The sequence below is a fragment of the Culex pipiens genome, chromosome 1 (assembly GCF_016801865.2).
Source record: "Culex pipiens pallens isolate TS chromosome 1, TS_CPP_V2, whole genome shotgun sequence".
Taxonomy (NCBI): Eukaryota; Metazoa; Arthropoda; class Insecta; order Diptera; family Culicidae; genus Culex; species Culex pipiens.
This window is the reverse complement of record NC_068937.1, coordinates 94244282-94262660: the sequence shown is the minus strand read 5'-3', so window position 1 is coordinate 94262660 and position 18379 is coordinate 94244282. Positions and strand designations below refer to the sequence as shown.

At 43.2% G+C, this 18379-nt stretch overlaps 2 protein-coding genes across 3 annotated transcripts in view; both read left to right on the top strand.

Moving 5' to 3' along the window:
- The first annotated feature begins 133 nt into the window (after positions 1–133).
- LOC120428667 (peptidyl-prolyl cis-trans isomerase G) lies at positions 134–13345 on the top strand. 2 transcript variants are annotated; one of them, XM_039593717.2, is made up of 10 exons: positions 134–326; positions 430–618; positions 695–800; positions 864–951; positions 1516–1545; positions 1615–1754; positions 11188–11323; positions 11388–11481; positions 11544–11720; positions 11789–13345. In XM_039593717.2, the coding sequence occupies exons 2-10, from the start codon at positions 430–432 to the stop codon at positions 13178–13180; spliced, it is 2352 nt and encodes a 783-aa protein (XP_039449651.1). In that variant the 5' UTR covers positions 134–326; the 3' UTR covers positions 13181–13345. The 2 variants fall into 2 exon arrangements, with proteins under 2 accessions (XP_039449651.1, XP_039449649.1); XM_039593715.2 differs by having other exon boundaries at positions 11385–11481.
- A 114-nt stretch (positions 13346–13459) lies between these two features.
- The window catches only part of LOC120428666 (uncharacterized), a 69707-nt gene continuing 64787 nt past the window's right edge, over positions 13460–18379 (top strand). The window contains exon 1 of the mRNA XM_039593714.2: positions 13460–18156. Coding sequence (XP_039449648.1) covers positions 17922–18156 — 235 coding nt within the window. The 5' untranslated portion in view covers positions 13460–17921. The remainder of the gene's footprint in view (positions 18157–18379) is intronic.

Below are 18379 nucleotides of genomic sequence, written 5' to 3'. Positions count from 1 at the left end.
GGACTAGACCAACCTCCCAAATGCTAATGCTAATGCTTGCAAAGACAACAACTCCTCGTATCAAAAACCCATGATTGTGGATTTGTTTTCGCAGCAGTGAACCGTCATCGTCCGTCCGTCATCCATGCATCTGTCAGTTTCGTTTTGGACGATTTTCGGCAGAAGTAGAAAAGAGTGCGTGTGCAGTGTTTATCTTTGCGTGGCTTTCCGGCTTAAATTACCCCTGAAATTCGGTTCAGGTCTCCGCCTGCGACTGTCCCTCGGTCAGTGGCAAATGATTCCGTGGAATTTAGTAACCAACAACGTGTAACTAACCCGCCGCAACGGTAAGCATCTTAGTGCAAAGTTTTTCTTTGCTCCTCTTGCGACGCCATTTTCATTAAAGAGAGAGAAATATTGATCGATTCCCGTTCCGCGGACCATTCGCAGATGATCGTCAACGTGAACGTGGCCCAGGTGCGGTGCTTCTTCGATGTCTCCATCGGGGGGCTGCCGGCCGGCCGGATCGTGTTCGAGCTGCAGCCGGAACTGGCCCCGAAGACGTGCGAGAACTTCCGGGCGCTGTGCACCGGCGAGAAGGGCATCGGCCAGAAGACGGGAAAGCCGCTGCACTATAAGGTGAGGGGACAGGTTGTTGGAGGTCACTTTGGATGGGTTCTGAGTTTTTTTTTTTTTGTTATGGATTAATTCACAGGGAATTGTGTTTCATCGAGTAGTGAAGGATTTTATGATACAATCGGGAGATTTTTCCAATAGCAATGGAACCGGAGGAGAGTCGATCTACGGCGGAACGTTCGACGGTAAAATTTACCTTGTAGGATTGATTGGCTGACCAAATAATCATAATAACTTTACTTTTCCAGATGAGGAATTCACGTTGAAACACGACAAGCCGTTTTTGCTTTCTATGGCCAATCGTGGCAAGAATACAAACGGTTCGCAATTTTTCATGTGAGTAGAAGCGATGCAAAAAAAGTGGCTCAAGATTGGAGAGTACGAATGCACACACATTGGCCACCGCGGAACGCTGCCGTGCCGATGAACTCTTGCCCAAAGCTAACCCATTACCTTTCAGCAGACTCAAAACCGCAGTCGAAACAAAGACAGAGAAGCACATAATTATCCGGCCTGTTTGAAGATTTTATCTGTCGCAATTGTCGTTTCTTTGTGCCCCACTTCTTTTCTGTGTGTGTGTCATTGCGTGCCGTAAAGCGCACGTGCAAACCTGCAACCGATGCAACTATTGGAACTCGGAAAGTGGTCCCGATATGTGCGTGTGAATCCGGATAGACATTGGGCCACGGCGCAATGTCTATCGGTGTGTAGGAAAAAAAGCGAAGCAAACCACAAAATCCCGGAGAAGTACCAGAAGCTTAGTAATAGAACATCAATTCAAAAACAAAACAAAAAATACCAACTCGACTTCACCAACCAACCCTAATTTGAACCACCAGCCCAGCCAAGGCATGTGCAATGCAGTCATATTGTTCTTTGTTCTTTCTTTTTCCATTATAGTACAACGCAACCTGCACCCCATCTCGATAAGTAAGTCGCCCTCCCTTAATCCACCAACAAATGGTGATTTTCACCCCCAAAACTTTGTTCAATTCGCAGTGTGCACGTTGTCTTTGGCAGCGTTGTGTCCGGGCACGATTTAGTGCGACAGATTGAGCAACTGCCGGTGGACCGGAACTCGCGACCCCTGCAGGACGCGGTCGTCGCCAACTGTGGCGAGCTGGTGCGCCAGGTCAGAGGTTGGTACAGTTTTTTTTTTTCTTTTTAAATGTTGTTTTTCCGAACACGAAAACTATTTGGATATTGTTTGTATGTTTATTTATTAGTAGCGTAAGGGAAACCCTTTTTGATTGCTACTTTCGTATTTGTCCCAGTAATACAACTTTACTTAAAAACTATTACAAAAGGCGAGACACTTCCCATGAAAACATGCTTCCGTTCTCGGTCGCTTAACCTCCGTTGGCAGCATGTTCCAGATTACCACGCCTCGTACAAACAGTGAACTAGCGTAGGTTGCTGTGTTGTTGCGCGAAATAATCAAGTTTGCCAAACGACGACCCCGGAACGGTATCAGCTTCTGGAACAGTGCAAGCGGAGAGTGCGTATTGATTAGCTTGTGCAGGAAGATGCAGGAGCCATGGGCGTTGAGGTGGTCCAGCGGGAATCCCAGGAGATTAGCTTGCAGATTACTAACGTGGTCGTAACGGTTTAACCCGTATACAAACCGGACACAGCAGTTCAGCGATATCTGTAGTCTGTCCATGGCACTTCCACTCGGATTGACGTGTAGGATTTCGCCAAACAGAAAATGGGGGAGGATCAGCAATTTAAACAGTTTTAGGCGAGTCCCAACCGGAGCACCAGGAGCACAACTGTAGAGCGTGCGGAGACTAGCATAAATTTTTCCGCACTGCTGCTTAATCAGGTTTCAGTCCACTCGATTACCTGCCCATCCATTACCACAGGTGGCAGCATGTTGGCTTGAACAGCTGCTCTACGGCGACCAGTCACGAACAGCGCGTTGCTTTTTGCTTGGTTGACGTACAGTTGGTTTCGACGCGACCATTCCACTATGCTTGCGAGATCTTCGTTCATCATGCGTATGATTTCACGGGAGCAGGGCCCAGGACGACCGATGTACAGCTGAACGTCATCTGCATACATCTGGATTGAGCAGAACTTGAGGGCCGTCGGCAGATCATTGACGTGGCAACAAAACAACAGCGGGCCCACACTGATCCTTGTGGAACTCCAGAAGTGGCTACTCCAGTTTCAGACTGTTGATCATCGCAGAAAACAGTCTGTGTTCGGTTTTCCAAGGACGATCTGACCAGGTTGACCGCAGAAACAGAGAAGTTGAACTGTACTTCCAGTTTAGCACACAGCTTGCGATGTGGAATCGTGTCAAACGCTTTTGAAAAGTCGAGCAGCAGCAGAACAGCAGACCCTCTGTTGTCCACCGTCTTCGCTAATTCGTCGTAGACTCGTACAGCAGCAGTTTGTATGCTTTGACCTTTCCGAAATCCGGCTTGATGATCCTTAAGGAGGTTGTTTTCAGCGATGAACGTTGACATCTGGCGTTCCATCAGCTTTTCGAAAGCCTTCGACAGTGCACACAGGATGCTAATCGGTCTGAGGTTGGTCAACGCGTTTAGATGAGGCTTTTTCCGCAATGGCAAGATTTTTGCATGCTTCCAGCATACAGGGAACGTAGAAGTATCGATGATGCTGTTGAAGATGTGTGTGACTTGCTGTATGGTCAGTGGCAAGATGATCTTGACGAAGGTAATCGGCAGTCCGTCAAGTCCAGTAGCGTTAGAACTAATATCCCACACAGCATTCACCACTTCCCATTGCTGCACAGGTCGGAAAGCAAAACTGTACGGATTATCAGGTCCTGTTCTCCTGCGCACGGGTTCACCAGCGATGTAGCTTGACAGGAAGGTTTGGTTTACAGCGTCCGGGTGAAAGTCACACGTGGGTGAAGTGCGCGTCGATTTCTCTAAAACCATATAATATTTTTGCAAGCTTCAAAAAGCGTTTTGTAGATCTGTACAAAACCTACAAATTTCTTTTTAAAGATTTCAAAAATGTTGCGTCGTTCCAGAGAAATCGACAAATTAGAAAAACGTAACGCACCGCGTAAAAAGAGGTTTCACTGTATAACAACACCAACAAATTGCTCTTGTTTTAAATGATAGGGGAAATACAAAAAAAGTTGCGGTCCTGACAATATTACAGTTAGAGTATTAAAAGACAACGCTGTTCCGTTTTCAAGAATTTTGTGTGCTGTTTTTAATCGAATGTTAGAGACGGGACAATACCCAGACTGCCTGAAAGTTGCTAAAGTAATTCCAATATTTAAGTCTGGAGATGCAAGCGATTGTAACAATTACCGTCCTATATCAACGCTTTCTGTTTTCAACAAAATTTTAGAAAAACTGCTTATTAAACGTTTACTTTCTTTTATAAATCAACACAATATTTTATACCAATTTCAATATGGCTTTAGACAAGGTTGTAGTACGCTTATAGCCATAACAGAATTAGTTGATTTTATTTCCGGTGAAATTGAAACAAAACATATAGTTGGTTCACTATTTCTTGATTTAAAAAAGGCTTTTGACACTTTGAATCACTCAATTTTACTGAGGAAGTTGGATCATTATGGAATCAGAGGCATAGCAAACGACATCATCAAAAGTTATTTGTCAAATAGGAAACAATTTGTAACTCTAGATAATAAAAACAGTTTGTCTCTGCCCATTAAAATTGGTGTTCCCCAAGGAAGTAATTTAGGTCCTTTGTTATTTTTACTTTATATAAATGATTTAGGTAATATTCCATTGAAAGGTACTGCAAGGTTATTTGCGGATGATACGGCACTTTTCTATCCTGGTTTCAATGTTAACTCTGTTATAAATGACATTGAATCTGATCTTCTTGTTCTTACACGTTATTTCAATGAAAATCTTCTGTCACTTAATGTTCAAAAAACTAAATACATGATCTTTCACTCTTGTAGAAACCCTTTGCCTGTCCACCTAAGTCCCTTTATTAATGCTGAAGCTATTGAATGTGTTGACAAATTTAAATACCTTGGAATTTATTTGGATCCTATCCTGTCATGGTCGCCACACATAAAACATATTGAACATCAACTTTCGTGTCTTTGTGGGGTTATGTGGAGAGTGAGAAAATTTATGCCTAAACATGCTTTGTTAAAATTTTATTATGCTTATATTCATTCCCGTCTTAACTATTTAGTTTCAATCTGGGGTCAAGCGTGTGTTTCATACCTTCAAAAAATTCAGCGTTTACAAAATCGATGTTTAAAAATTGTATTCAATAAACCACTCCTCTTTCCGACTCTTCAGCTTTATGCAGATACCACTCATAATGTTCTACCTGTTAAATCACTTTGTGTCCTACAAGTTTTGCTGTTCGTTCATGACGTTTTGTATAATAGAAACATTCATCACAATTTGCAACTCTCAACTGCCACGCACACGTATAATCTACGAAATAGTAATAATTTACAACGTGAATTAATGACTACAAATTTGGGACAAAAACGGTTTACCTTTCTAGGACCAACTTTATTCAATCAGTTACCGTTAGAAATAAGTTCATGTTTAAATCGACAAACTTTCAAAATAAGATTAAGACAACATTTGAAGCCATCAACCATTTAATAATAACTGTAGTGTAACTTGTGTAATCCATGTAATTGAATGTCGTTTGTAGTGTTAATGTTGTAGTTAAGCATGAATCCCTTAATCGGAAATTTTCCACTGGGATTCATTAGCTAATAAATGTGTCACGTCCTCCACACACCTTTCTTGTTTTGTAATCCGCGCTTTGTATGAAAAATGTTAACGTCTCAGCCCTGTTAAAATTAGTTTATTTGTTTATGTGCTGCATATTAAAGGGCTGTTGACAGTAAGGAGTCCATAACCAGGGGGCTCAAATTGAGCTCTTTGGTATGGGGGAGTAAAAAAAAAAAAAAAAAAAAATATATACCTATTCTAATCCAACACCGATCTTCAGCATATGGAGAATTTGTTGCTCGATTAAGGCTCTGGAAGTCATCATTCCAGATCGGCCATTTGGCGGCCATGTTTGTTTTAGAAAAACATTCAAATCTTGATTCAGAATGTTTCAATCAAAAAGTGGTTTTCTTTGTGTTGTTTGTAGAAACATTTCAGATATAGTGATTATTCAGAACCATCCTTGACAGTCATTGCCACAAGAGTGAAGGACACCTTCTACGACCTTAAAGCTCCAAAGCTGTTTAGGCCATAAACATAGCAGCAACAGCTCCGCCTTGAGTAAGCACACGAATTTATGCCATTTACTGGCCAACAAGATAAAATTTAATGCACTTTTGATCAAAATCGCAAATCAATTTGCGGCACAATTTCCCTTCACTTTGATTGCACACACATCCACACGCAAGATTAGAGCTTCTCATGTAATTAATTTGCAGGCGCTATAAAAAAAACAAACGCGCCGGGTAATTTCACGTTGGCAGCACTAGGCACAAAACAAAAAAGAGCGCTGAAAGAAAAAAAAAACAGCTCAGACGATAATAGAAATTGCGTGGGCTCCAGTGCATTCTCGTCAGACCGGAATAAATTGAGATTTTTTTTTTGTAAAATGCTTGTAAAAGGAATAGAAATGGTGTACTTGGTTTTAGTAAATTTCAAGGAACACTCCAGATTATCCTGCATCTTACAGACACGACCGCTTAGTAGGCTAGGAATGGGTATATTTCCCCGATTTATGCAACTCGTGCTGAAAAAATCTTCTTTTTCTAACTTGTTGCATAAACTACTATTTTCGAATGCATTTTACAACACTGTTTACATTGAATTGTTGAAACCATGCACAGAAAAAAAAAATCATGGTAATATTACATCTAGGAAGGGGTACATCTTTTATGTCAGAAAAAAGGTGTTATTTTACCTCTGAAAATGAGTAATTTTACCACTTTTCTGGTGTAATGTCACTTTTTCAGTCTAAATTGAGGTAAAATTACATCATAAAAGATGTAATATTCAACCTTCCAAAATTACAGCTTCCAAATTTACATTATTTTTTGCTGTGTGGCTTATAAATTTCGATTTTTCATTTCGCGGCTTCCGCTCAATACTCAAAAATCACTAGCCCTAGTGGTAAACAAAAACCTCACTTTTGCTGTTTCTTATTTTTTTTTGTGCTGCAAAAAGAGGTCAAGTCTTCAAAGTTTCCTTGACGAATTTATAAGAAATTTCCAGAACTCTGCGAAAAAAAAAACACTTCCAATCTATTGGAAAAATCGAAAAAAATCAAAATTTTCAAGATACAGGGTTTTAGAATATTTCTGGAGCAACATTTGAAAGGGGCGGTACGACATTGCTCTTACGGCCTTTCGTCCCATTTAAACGCGTGTAACGAAAGGCCGTAAGAGCAATGTCGTAACGCCCCTTTCAAATGTTGCTCCAGATTTAAAAGCTTTTTTTTGTAAGGGCAGCTGTGAAATTTGTTTCATAACTTGTATCGACGACGCATATTAAAAAAAATCAATAAATGATTTATTTCTGGAAGAATAGGGTCCTTAACCCTCTACTGCCCAAATTTTTTTTTCGAAAATATTTATTTTTCCCGTGTTTAGGAGGTCATTTTGAGCAACTTTTGTTCTACGAAAAACTTTACTTCTCTTGTTTTATGTTTTTCATGTTTCATTTTTAGTATTTTAATTTGCATTTATCTTTTTTAGTTTATGTTTGTTTTTGGTAGTATTTGGCCTACTCTTCCACCTAATATAATTACATTTCGCCTATCTAATTTTTTCATGTTTTTACAGTCACTTTTTTATTTTTTTGCATGTTTTTCACATTTTCTGCTATAGAATCGCACCATCATCATTTAATTTGCAAAAAAATGCGTAGAGGCATAGTCTGGGACACTACAAAAATTACTGCATACTTCTTTTTACTGAAAATATTGAAAATGTTAGTGAAAAACACAGCCTAAGTTGACCCCTAAAAAAAAGACATTTTTAAAAACATTGGCAAAGTCACATAAAACAAGTTAAACTTCCAACCCTGAAATTTTCTAAAATTTTAAGAGTTCTTCTTTCCAGTGCTTTTTAAAGATCAAAAATTGGTTGAAAATGGATTTTTGGCGATTTTTCAAATCGAAGCCCGTACAGAGGCGGGGTTGGGTTGTAGAGGGTTAAGCCCTATGTAAATTTTGATGCACAATGATTAAAAACACGCTTAAAAACCATTTCTGATCACTTTATTTTATTTTATTGCAACAAAAAAAGTTGACAAGACTACATTTTTTCGATGGATCAACTACACAGTAAAAAAAATCATGGTAAAATTTCATCTAAAAAGGAGTACATCTTTTATGTCAGAAAAAAGCTTTAATTTTACCTATAATAATGTGTAAATTTACATCTGGTAGACGCTAGGAAAAAATATCTGTTATCCCAAAAAAATATCAAACCGGCGATAGTTATATCCAGCTTACTAAGTCCGCGCCCCAACCCGCACGGCCATCTCGCCGTTGTGAAAACTCTACGATCAAAGCCAATGTAGCTCTATGTGTTCCGTACATTGTATATGTACCCTATATGCAGTAAATACAGTAACCAATGTACGGAACACATAGAGCTAAATTGGCTTTGATCGTACAGTTTTCACAACGGCGAGATGGCCGTGCGGTTTGGGGCGCGGACTTAGTAAGCTGGATATAACTTTCGCCGGTTTGATATTTTTTTTGGGATTACAGATAATTTTTCCTAGCGTCTACCAGATGTAAATTTACACATTATTAGAGGTAAAATTTATGCTTTTTTCTGACATAAAAGATGTACTCCTTTTTAGATGAAATTTTACCATGATTTTTTTTTACTGTGTATGGTCCCCTTGGAAAGAGCTGTCAAGTAGGACCTTTTCTGTCAAGAAGGACCGCGAGGTTTATTTTTCAAAATTGATTTAAAAATCAATTTTAAACTCTTTGTTGTCGTACAAAGGGTCATTAAATTCAGAAAAATAAGCTTTATTACTGTAAACAATAATATCAGCAATCTAAGCTTCATTTTAGGACACAATTGTCCAGGTTCCAAAAACGGGTGTCACGATATCTTATTAACGCGTCGATCCATTCGGCTTATAATTAGGGAGAAGACTCGTCCAACAAAAGTTGATTTTAAAATTAGGCATCGTTACGCACACGGGGCAATGCCCGTCGGGGCCAGGGATGCCACTTGGTTTTTTCAAATGTCTGTAAAAAAGTCTGTGTATGTCTGTGCATTTGTCTAAAATTCAAATATATCAATTCACAGTCATTGAACTCCTTCAGAAATTGCGTTTTTAAGCATTTGAAGACTAACGAAATAATTTTCTACAAAAAAGATTACAAAATATTAATTTAATGAAGTTTTTTAAAAGTCTGTGCACCTCAAAAAATGTCTGACACAAGCTCAAAAGTCTGTGAAACACAGACAAATCTGTGTATCTGGCATCCCTGGTCGGGGCATATATTGAAAGTATAAAAGTTATCGTTGCATCCGTTGGCTGCTCCTAAAACGCGTTTTAACTTGACATCAAGTAGTAGGGGAATTATACCCATTTTAAGCCTAATAAGTGGTCGTGTTTGAATGATGCTGGATAATCTGGAGTGTTCCTTGAAATTTACTAAAACCAAGTATACCAACGAGTAGAGCAACTTTTTGTGAACATTTCTGTTTATTTTCACTTTTATTAAAAGTCATGCTATTCCTTTTACAAGCATTTAAAAAAAAAACCCCAAATGCATTCTAATCAGCGCTCTTTTGAGTCTGCTTAGTGCTGCCAAAATTGATGAAATTTTAAGCGAACACTCACGAAAAGTAGCATTTATAGAGAATATTTCCTGGCACCACTGGCTCACTCCAACAGGCGCTGCTGGTGGTGTTGGTGGCCACCCTTTGTTCTTTATTTGCCTTCGCTTCTCGCTCGGTTTTCTTCAGCCTTCGATTGAAATGGGTCGTCAAAAGTCAAACGTCAAAAGACTTAGCGCGTTTGTTTTTCTGATGGCGCTTGCTAATTATTTACATGTTTCGGGATTATTTTTCAAGTGAGTGACTAACTAATGTGCAAAGAACATGTTGCCGGTAGTTGGAAGCAATTTCATATCTTAAGCGCTTTGAAAACGTTAGCGCAAGTGAAAAGATATTCATGGCGACTTTCTTTGTGCAGTTAAGCTCTCATCTTGCGTGTGGATGTGTGTGCCACCAAAATGATGAGAAATGGTCTCGCAAAATAGAAATTATGATCAAAAGTGCATTAAATTTGATCTTTTTGGCCAGTAAATGGCATAAATTTGCGTGCTTACTCGAGGCGGTGCTGTTGCTGGTAAGTTTATAGCCTAAATAGTATTTTTGGAGCTTTAATCGAGCATCAAACTCTTCATATGACGAAGATAGGTGTTTGATTAGAAAGGGTATATTTCCCTTAAATAGCTTAATGCGAAGTGAGCAAGCAGGTTTCTCACAACATGTTTACACAATAAGTTGTTTAAATAGTGGAAATCGGTGAATTAAATAGAAATAGAACCGTATAAAATAGTTTAAATTGAGCTTGTGAAATCGAAATTTTTGTAACTGTTGTCTGAGCTCGTCTTTCGTTTTCGCTGCAAGAAAGATATAGGAAAAAAGAGAAAGAGAAAGCATGTGCAGGCGCCTCGTCCGGCTGTTTGAGTGTTGAGCTGGGCAATCTTTCGTGTCAACTTCGTGTGTGTCAACTGACGGTCACATCAAAATGACAATCATGATGATGATAGCTGACTTCTGAGCTCTCAGTGACCGATTGGTTTTTTTTTTAAATTCAGGGTTTTTAACTGTATTTTTATTTACAATGAAAATGACAATCATGATGATGATAGCTAGCTTCTGAGCTCTCAGTGACCGATTGTTTTTTTTTTAAATTCAGGGTTTTTAACTGTATTTTGATTTACAATGACAACATAAGAATTCTAGAATCCCTATAATTTTGAAAATATTTACGATACGCCATGCTCAAATTCTTCTATTTCCAAATAAGGCCATTACCGTGACTCTTATGTAAATCCTCGGCTGAACAATTGCGATTGCGCAAAATGTACCTAAGTTTGATTCCAAAAAAAAATTAAGTTTTCTTCAAAAATATTGTTCTAGTGTTTTTTTTATTTAAAAAAAACACAGGTTTTTTGAAAAAGGTGGTGTTAAAAAAGAAGAGGCGTTGCAGTTTTCCTGCATACATTTGGGCGATTTTGTCAAATACGAAAAAGTACGAATTTATTTGTTTACTTGTCATAGTCTAAAACCTCCTTAACTTAAAATTCTGTATATTTATAATATATATAGAATGGATTACCTTGCCATAACTTTACACCAGATGCGCATATATGCTATCTATTTCCCTCATTCTGAAATGTATTAGGTATTCAAGTTTAAAGCGGTATACGCACATCGGAAGGAACCGGTCAAGAAAAATTTCAAATGGGCAGCAGCGGCAGCGAAAGCAAGCCAGAGAGGGTGAAGAAAAGCCCCAAGAAAACGCTCCCTCTCCTTTGTTCTGCTGTTCGTAAAGCTGTTTCTTGACCCCTTTACTTCCGATCTCCATACTAGCCTTAAAAAACAAAATTTTATTTTTTCAGAGCGAAAGGAAAAAAAGAAGAAAAAGTCCAAATCGAGCGCCAGTGATGATTCCGACGACGACGACGACGAGTCCTCGAAGAAGCGCAAAAAGGATAAAAAGAAAAAGAAGGAAATCAAGATCAAGAAGGAAAAGAAGTAAGCGTGATCTGTTGTAACAAAATTTGCTAGGTTTGTAACCATTTCTTCTGAACTTCAGCAGTGACGACAACCTCGAGGAGGGAGAGTTGGACGATGACGGAGAACAGCACCCGATGACGACGGTCACCAAGATCGATCCCAGCGAGATACCGGAGGTTTGTGTTAGGGTCACCTTTGGATGTTTGTAAATGGTTGACGAATTTTAATTTTTCGGCAGGTTTCCAACAAATTTCTGATGCGCGGTGACGGTCGAAAGCGCGAGGACGGCGATGACGAGGGTGACGATCGCGGTCGCAAACGAGATCGATTCCGCGAGCAGCGTGGCTTCGGGTGGTCCAAGAAGTACGTTCCGGTGTCCAAGAGTGGACGCGTCATCAAGGGGCGCGGCAATTTTGTGAGTTTTAAGCAGTGTGAAAAAAGTGGAGATTTTTTAGTTGATGGTTTGATGACTTTTTGTTTCAGAGATACCGCACTCCGTCGCGCTCAAGATCAAGATCTCGTAGCCTAACGCCGATCCACTGGAAGGTGGCACAGAAACGTACAATCAAGATGACCGATTTGGAGAAGCTTGAGGATGAGAAGCGCGTGCGCGAGGAGGAAATCAAACGGCGGGAGATGGAGCGCAAGAAGCGCCACGAAGGAATCGCCAAGGACTCTGGGAAGAAGTCGTTCTTTGAAGTGAATCAAGGTGGACAGGTGGAAGATGGAGGTTCGGAGGATGATGGTGAAGGTAAGAAGACGAATGACATGAACGCTTTGGACTACGAGCAGGGAGATTCGGACACGGAAGGTGGGACCAAGTACACGCGCAAAGTAACGGTGGCTCGAGCGGAGGTTGAGATCAATCGTGACGGAGACAACGGCGCTAAGAAGGACGGTAAATCCAAGTATCGCAAGCAACGGCAGAGTTCAAGTCCCTCTAGTGACGGTGGAGGAGGTCGGGATGGATCTCGCAGTCGATCGAGGGAACGTCGTCGGGACTATCGCGATCGTGATCAGATGCAGGGATACTATCGTGGAGGCGGTGGCGGGTACCGCAGACAGTTTGGAGGTCGCTGGAACCCTCGGGGAGGTCGTGGTTACTTCAACAATAATCGTGGCCGAGGTGGTTACTATGGCGGAGGAGGGTACAACAATCGTTACGATCGACACCGACGTTCGCGTAGCAACGAGCGCAAGAAATCCCCAACTCGAGATCGCAGCGGCCGCAATCGCTCGTACTCGAAAAGTTCAGGATCACGCAGCCGAAGCCGGTCGGTATCTCCGCGACGCCGCACCGAAAAGAACCGACGTCGCAGCAGCGACTCCCGCTCAAAGTCTCCTGCGTCGAGGAAGCAGCCCGAACAGCAACATCAAGCCAAGCAGGCAAGTCCCGACCCGGCCGTGAAGCGAGAGCTCACCGAGGAGGAAAAGGCCCGACTACAGAAGGAAAAGATGCTCAAACGTGCGGAAACGCTACTGCTGCTCAAGAACCACATGGAGAAAGAGATCGAAGAGCAGCAGCGCAAGCAGCGCGAAAAGCAGAAACAAAAGGAGCTGGAAGCGGCCGCGGAACTGGCCGAGCTCGAACGCCTCAAAAAGGACACGATCGAGCAGCTTCAGCAGCACGACAGCATGCGGGTCGTCGCAGCGCACAAAATCTTGGAGAGCATCGTGAAGGGCAGCAAAACGACAAAGCAGCCCGAAGCGAGCTCCTCCGGCAAGAAAAAGTCCCGCCGCAAGCGGGACTCGTCGCGATCGTCGTCATCGTCATCCGACGGGGATCGGTCACGCAAGCGGAAGCGTGACAAGAAGAAGAAAAGGAGTCGCCGTCGGTCGTCCTCATCATCGTCGTCGTCGTCCTCGTCGGATTAGAAGAACTCGAGAGCAACAGATTTTATTGGTAGGTATTTGGTGTGAGTGTGTGTGTGATTTCAGGTTTCCTGGACAACAGACGACACTTGTGGATCTCCCTCACCGCGCGTTTAGGTTGGTTTGATTCGAATAAATTGTACGTTTTATCACGTAGCACTAACAAGAGTTCAATGGGCTACATTTTTTCTTATTATAGAGCGCAAAAGAAAGTCTTATCCCGAAGCTGATGACAAGAACGCGTTCCACGAGTTTCTTAACCGTGAGTACAGGAAGTGTCTAAAACACGATCTCAAAATTGTCAAACGATCAAATGGTTCAGGAGGAGGAGTCTTATTCGGTTATTGGAAGGTTCAGCGCGCACCAGCAGACGAACGAAACTCATCGACTTCGTCACATCCAAGAACATGGCCATACTCTAAAAGTACACATGGAGATCACCTAACGATTAGGAGTTACAAATTGACTATGTTAGAATCTAGCAAGATACGACAGCGGTAGCGGACAGGTGGAAGGAGCACTTTCAATAGCTGTTGAACGGTGAAATGCGAGAGGGAGTCGTCGAGGACAGGATAAACGTTGGGGATGATGGAATAGCTGTGGATCCGCCTACGTTGGATGACGTGGCTAAAGCCGTAAAGGAGCTCAGTAACGGAAAAGGGAAAGGATCATTCTACGCATTTGGTGCGAAGAACGGCTTCCGACCGACCGACTGGAAGGGGCAAACACTACAACGACAGATCACATGTTCACTCTGCGACAAATTCTCGGCAAGTTCCGGGAGTACAACCTGCAAACACATTATTTGTTTATCGACTTCAAGGTGGCGTACGATTCACTCAAAAGAAACGAACTCTGGAAGATTATTGCTAGAACACGGCCTTCTGGCGAAGCTAATTAGACTGATTCGTGCCACGCTGGACTAGTGCTGCAAACAGGGCTTTCTACGGTCTTCGAAGCCAGCTAAGGTCCCGCAGCCTAAGAACGTTTACAAAAATTACGCTGTACAGGACCTTGATACTTCCTGTGGCTCTTTACGGTCACGAATCGTGGACGCTAAAGGAGGCTGACCAGAGAGCATTCGGGGTCTTCGAGCGGAGAATCTTGCGCTCTATCTTCGGCGGCAAGCTAGTAGGAGACCGTGGCGCAGGCCCATAAACTTTGAGTTGTACCTAGACTACAAACATGCTGATATCGTAAAAGCCATCAAACACGACAGGCTGAAGTGGGCTGTACATGTACCCAGAATGTCGGACGAGCGGGCTGCTGAAACAATAATCAGCAGCGAACCTGTACGGGGACGCCGACTTCGTGGAAGGCCGCGTACGCGGGCAGCACAAGATCCTGGATCCTGGAAATTTACCAAGGCACAAACATCGACTCGAACCACTACTTGGTGGAGAAAAAACTGACCTAGTTCTCACAGCCACAATAGTATGACCTGGATCAACACAAAGCACATAAAATGACGAGAGAAATCGACGCTAAGTGTACTGACGAGAATGCTTGCTCATCGAAACTCCTTTGAAGGACTGGGGAAGCCGCATAGAAGCAACCGTCAACGAAGCGGCATCGAGCGTCATCGGGTAAGTGGAACGAGTTCGACATGAAGGCTGGTTCGATGAGGCTTCTGCGAAGTACCAGTGAGAACAAGGAGAGGTACAAATAGTTGCGAAGATAGCATACCCATATCTTCCAGGATAAGAAGCGCCACCTGGAAGAGTTAGAGTGCCACGACATGAAACAACGGAATCGCTCCAACGAAACGCGTTTGTTCTGCGTGATATTCAGCAAATTCCGCAACGGCTTAATGCCGCGAGCAGAAATGTGCCGGGACATAGGTGGAGGAATCTTGACGGACGAGCGTGACGTGATCGAAAGGTGGAAGCAGCACTGCGACGAACGCCTGAACGGTCCAGAGGTGGTGAACTAAGACGACGAGAGAAGCGACATCATCAATGTAGCCGGTAAGAAAGCTAACCAATTGAGCACCCGATTCGAGTGGTAGAAATGACAGTTCTCCCATAAGGAATACATTGTAGAAAAAAGCAAAAACTGCTCGAATGGAAATGCTCCATTGGCACTGATGGTGAGAAAAGTTACTGACGCCATCAATAAGCTTATGAATACTAAAGCAGCTGGGAAGGATGGTATCGGAGTGGAACTCTGCAAGATTGGAAAGAGGGAGTTATATGTCCGATTTACAAGACGCGAATGTGAGAACTATGGAGCTATCAGTATTCTGAAAGCGGCCTACAAAGTGCTTACAAAGTGCTGTTTCAGACCATTTTCTCTCGTCTGGCAGAGTGAGCAAAGGATTTTGTTGATGCGTACCAGGCCGGTTTAGTGGAGGGGAAATCGAAGACGGACCAAATCTTTTTGCTACGCCAAATCCTCCAAAAATGTCGCGAGCACCAGATCCCGACGCACCACCTGTTAATCAATTACAAAGCCGCGTTCGACTCGGTCGATCGCGAAGTGCTATGGAAGATTATGTACAAGAATGGAAGCTGATCAGAACGGAAATCAACGATGGGCGATGGGCACGGTGCAGCGTGAAGATTTCGGGTGCGATGTCCAACCCGATCGAATCACGCAAGGGACTGCGACAAGGCGACACGGTATGTAGTGGAAGGATGACGATCTGCTATGCTGACTACATGGACATCGTCGGCAGAACGTTCGAGGAGGTGGCTAGAAAGTACACTGAATTGAAGCGAGAAGCGGAGAAGGTTGGATTGAAGGTGAATGTGGCGTAGACGATGTATCTACTGGCAGAAGTAACCGAGTCCCTTGGGCTCGCAGAGTACCGAGCGTAACGACTAACGAAGACGAGTTCGAGGTTATGGATGAGTTTGTGCACATCGGATCGTTGGTGACGTCGGACAACAACTGCAGCAGAGAAATTCTGAGGCGCATCATTACTGGTAGAAGTGCCTATTACGCTAATAAGACCGGTTGTTCTCAACGGGCACGAGACGTGGACGATGCTCGAGGGTTACCTACAAGCGCTTGAGGTTTTCACACGGCGAGTGCTTGGAACGATCTTCGATGGCGAACGTGAGAACAACCACGAGCTGGCGCAACTATACGGCAACGTCTCAGAAACGTCCGCTAACCGAACCAGACAATCAATCCGACGAAGTTAGTTGGAGTCTGGTAGCAGGACAAGTTTAGACAAGATCCGGTAATTGAAGGATCGAGCTATTTGACAAATCAAAGCCAAGAAATTGATGAAGCAAAACAACCATCCATTCAAGCCCACCAAACAGCGTCATCTATTGCCGTATTCCAACCACCCATCCGAAGCGCCGCCTCACCCGAACGCGTCGCCGCCAAAGCAAACCCCGATCGCTCTACGCTCACACCAATACAGTCTCACACGCCGGAGAAGCCGCCTCATACGCGCGCTCACACACACCACACACACTTTCACCGTGCCGCGCGAGTCGGCACTATCCGATCCTCAGTTTTCGGTCGGTCGCCTCACTGTTGAGACGTAATTTACGCATTTATGAATGGTGTGTGGTGTGTCAAGAGAGATTCGTGTGGTTCAGTTCAGGAAGAGAGGAACAACTAGAAACATACAACATACACAATTCCCACAATAATGGATGGATGGCGGAGCGGGCAACCCGAGTGGCGGCGATTCCAACAGAACAGTTTCCACGGTTTGCGGCACCGTAACGCGGTTCTGCACGGACATTAAGGGCGGAAGTGGCCGCAATTCTGCGCTCCCCTTCCTTCGAGCTACTGGGAGAGGGAGAGCGAGCAGGAACAACGCAGCGGCGTAAACACAAAATCGATATTTTCGGATCCAGCACGGATATTGTGTGTGAGCGGGTGTGTGAGTGCAAAATATTGGGCGAAACGCACACTGGACGACGAAAAACTACGGGATCCTTTGGGGAGGGAGTTTGTGGAGGCTAAGGAATCTCCCGGATACCTTTTCTGGGGTCCGTCGAGGAATTCCCATTGGATGTTGGATACAAGCGTGCCCTCCGAGCGAGGCTAGGATTGAGAAGGAGAAGAAGCTGCGTACGGTGGTATGGTTGCTTCTCGATGGTGTTGTTGTTGTTATTGCTGCTGGATGACGATAATACATTAGCGCTTGGAGAAGTAGCAGAACCAGCAGTGTGCTGCCTGTCGTACAAGTGTTTGAAATTTAAATTGATAGAAATAGTCGCTGCAGAAGTGGTCTAATTTGTATTGTATACACAGATATAAGCACGTAGATGTAGGGTATCAAACGTACGCGTAAGAATTGCGCGATAAGCAAACTAGAGAGTGTCGGAGCAAAGGAGGAACAACACACTCAAGTGTAAAGTGGTTCGGGTGTTCTGCCTGGAAGATTTGCGAAGAAATTGCAAACACAACAACACAGGGCCAATTCTGAAGTGTAGAGAGAGAGAGAGCGTGGTGTGGCGCTTGTGTGTTCTATCTACCTTGGAATACCGAGAAACCAACGCTAAGAAAAGAGCAGCGGTAAAGCAACAGCGCCAGGCAAGGCATTGTGTGTGATGAAGAAAAAATATGATTCATGTGTGTAAGAAGAAAGTGGCGCAGCAGCAGCACCTCCAGTAACACAGTAAGAATCCGGATAGAAGAGGAAGAATAGCTATTTATGGGATCTCGCGGTGCACGTTGTGTTGTGTGAAAACACCAGCACTTGTTAGGGAATAAACAAATAATTAAACGCAACAACAAAAATCGGGCCAAATGAGGCCATCGCCAATAATGCCGAATGCTGGAAAGCATCGGAAAAAGTGATTCCAAAGTAAAGTTTGGTATACAGAAAAAAGTGCCCCGAAAGTTGCAGAACCAGTGTCACAAGCAGCAGCCAACAACGCCAAGTCTCTTCTGGTTCCGAAGGAGAAATTCCAAATGGTCAAACATTTTTATGGCGCTGTTATTATTTCGATTCTGCCTTGTGTTCGCGATCGGATTATTCTTTCTCAATGGGTTCGCAATACCGCCAGGTAAGAGGCCTCTAGGCGCTGTTTCCTTCTTTTCCCTCTGCCTACCCTGGCTGTGTATCGATTCTCTCTCCTAAGCTCTTGACTCTACGTGTTAGGGGGAAATGTGTAGTGTTCTACGATGGGGAACGATTTTTTGAAGTTTAAGGTCAACAACACAACATACCAATGAGTGCCGTTCGTGGCCAACTAGGACCAAGCGCTCTTAGTAAATCCTACCCTCAAA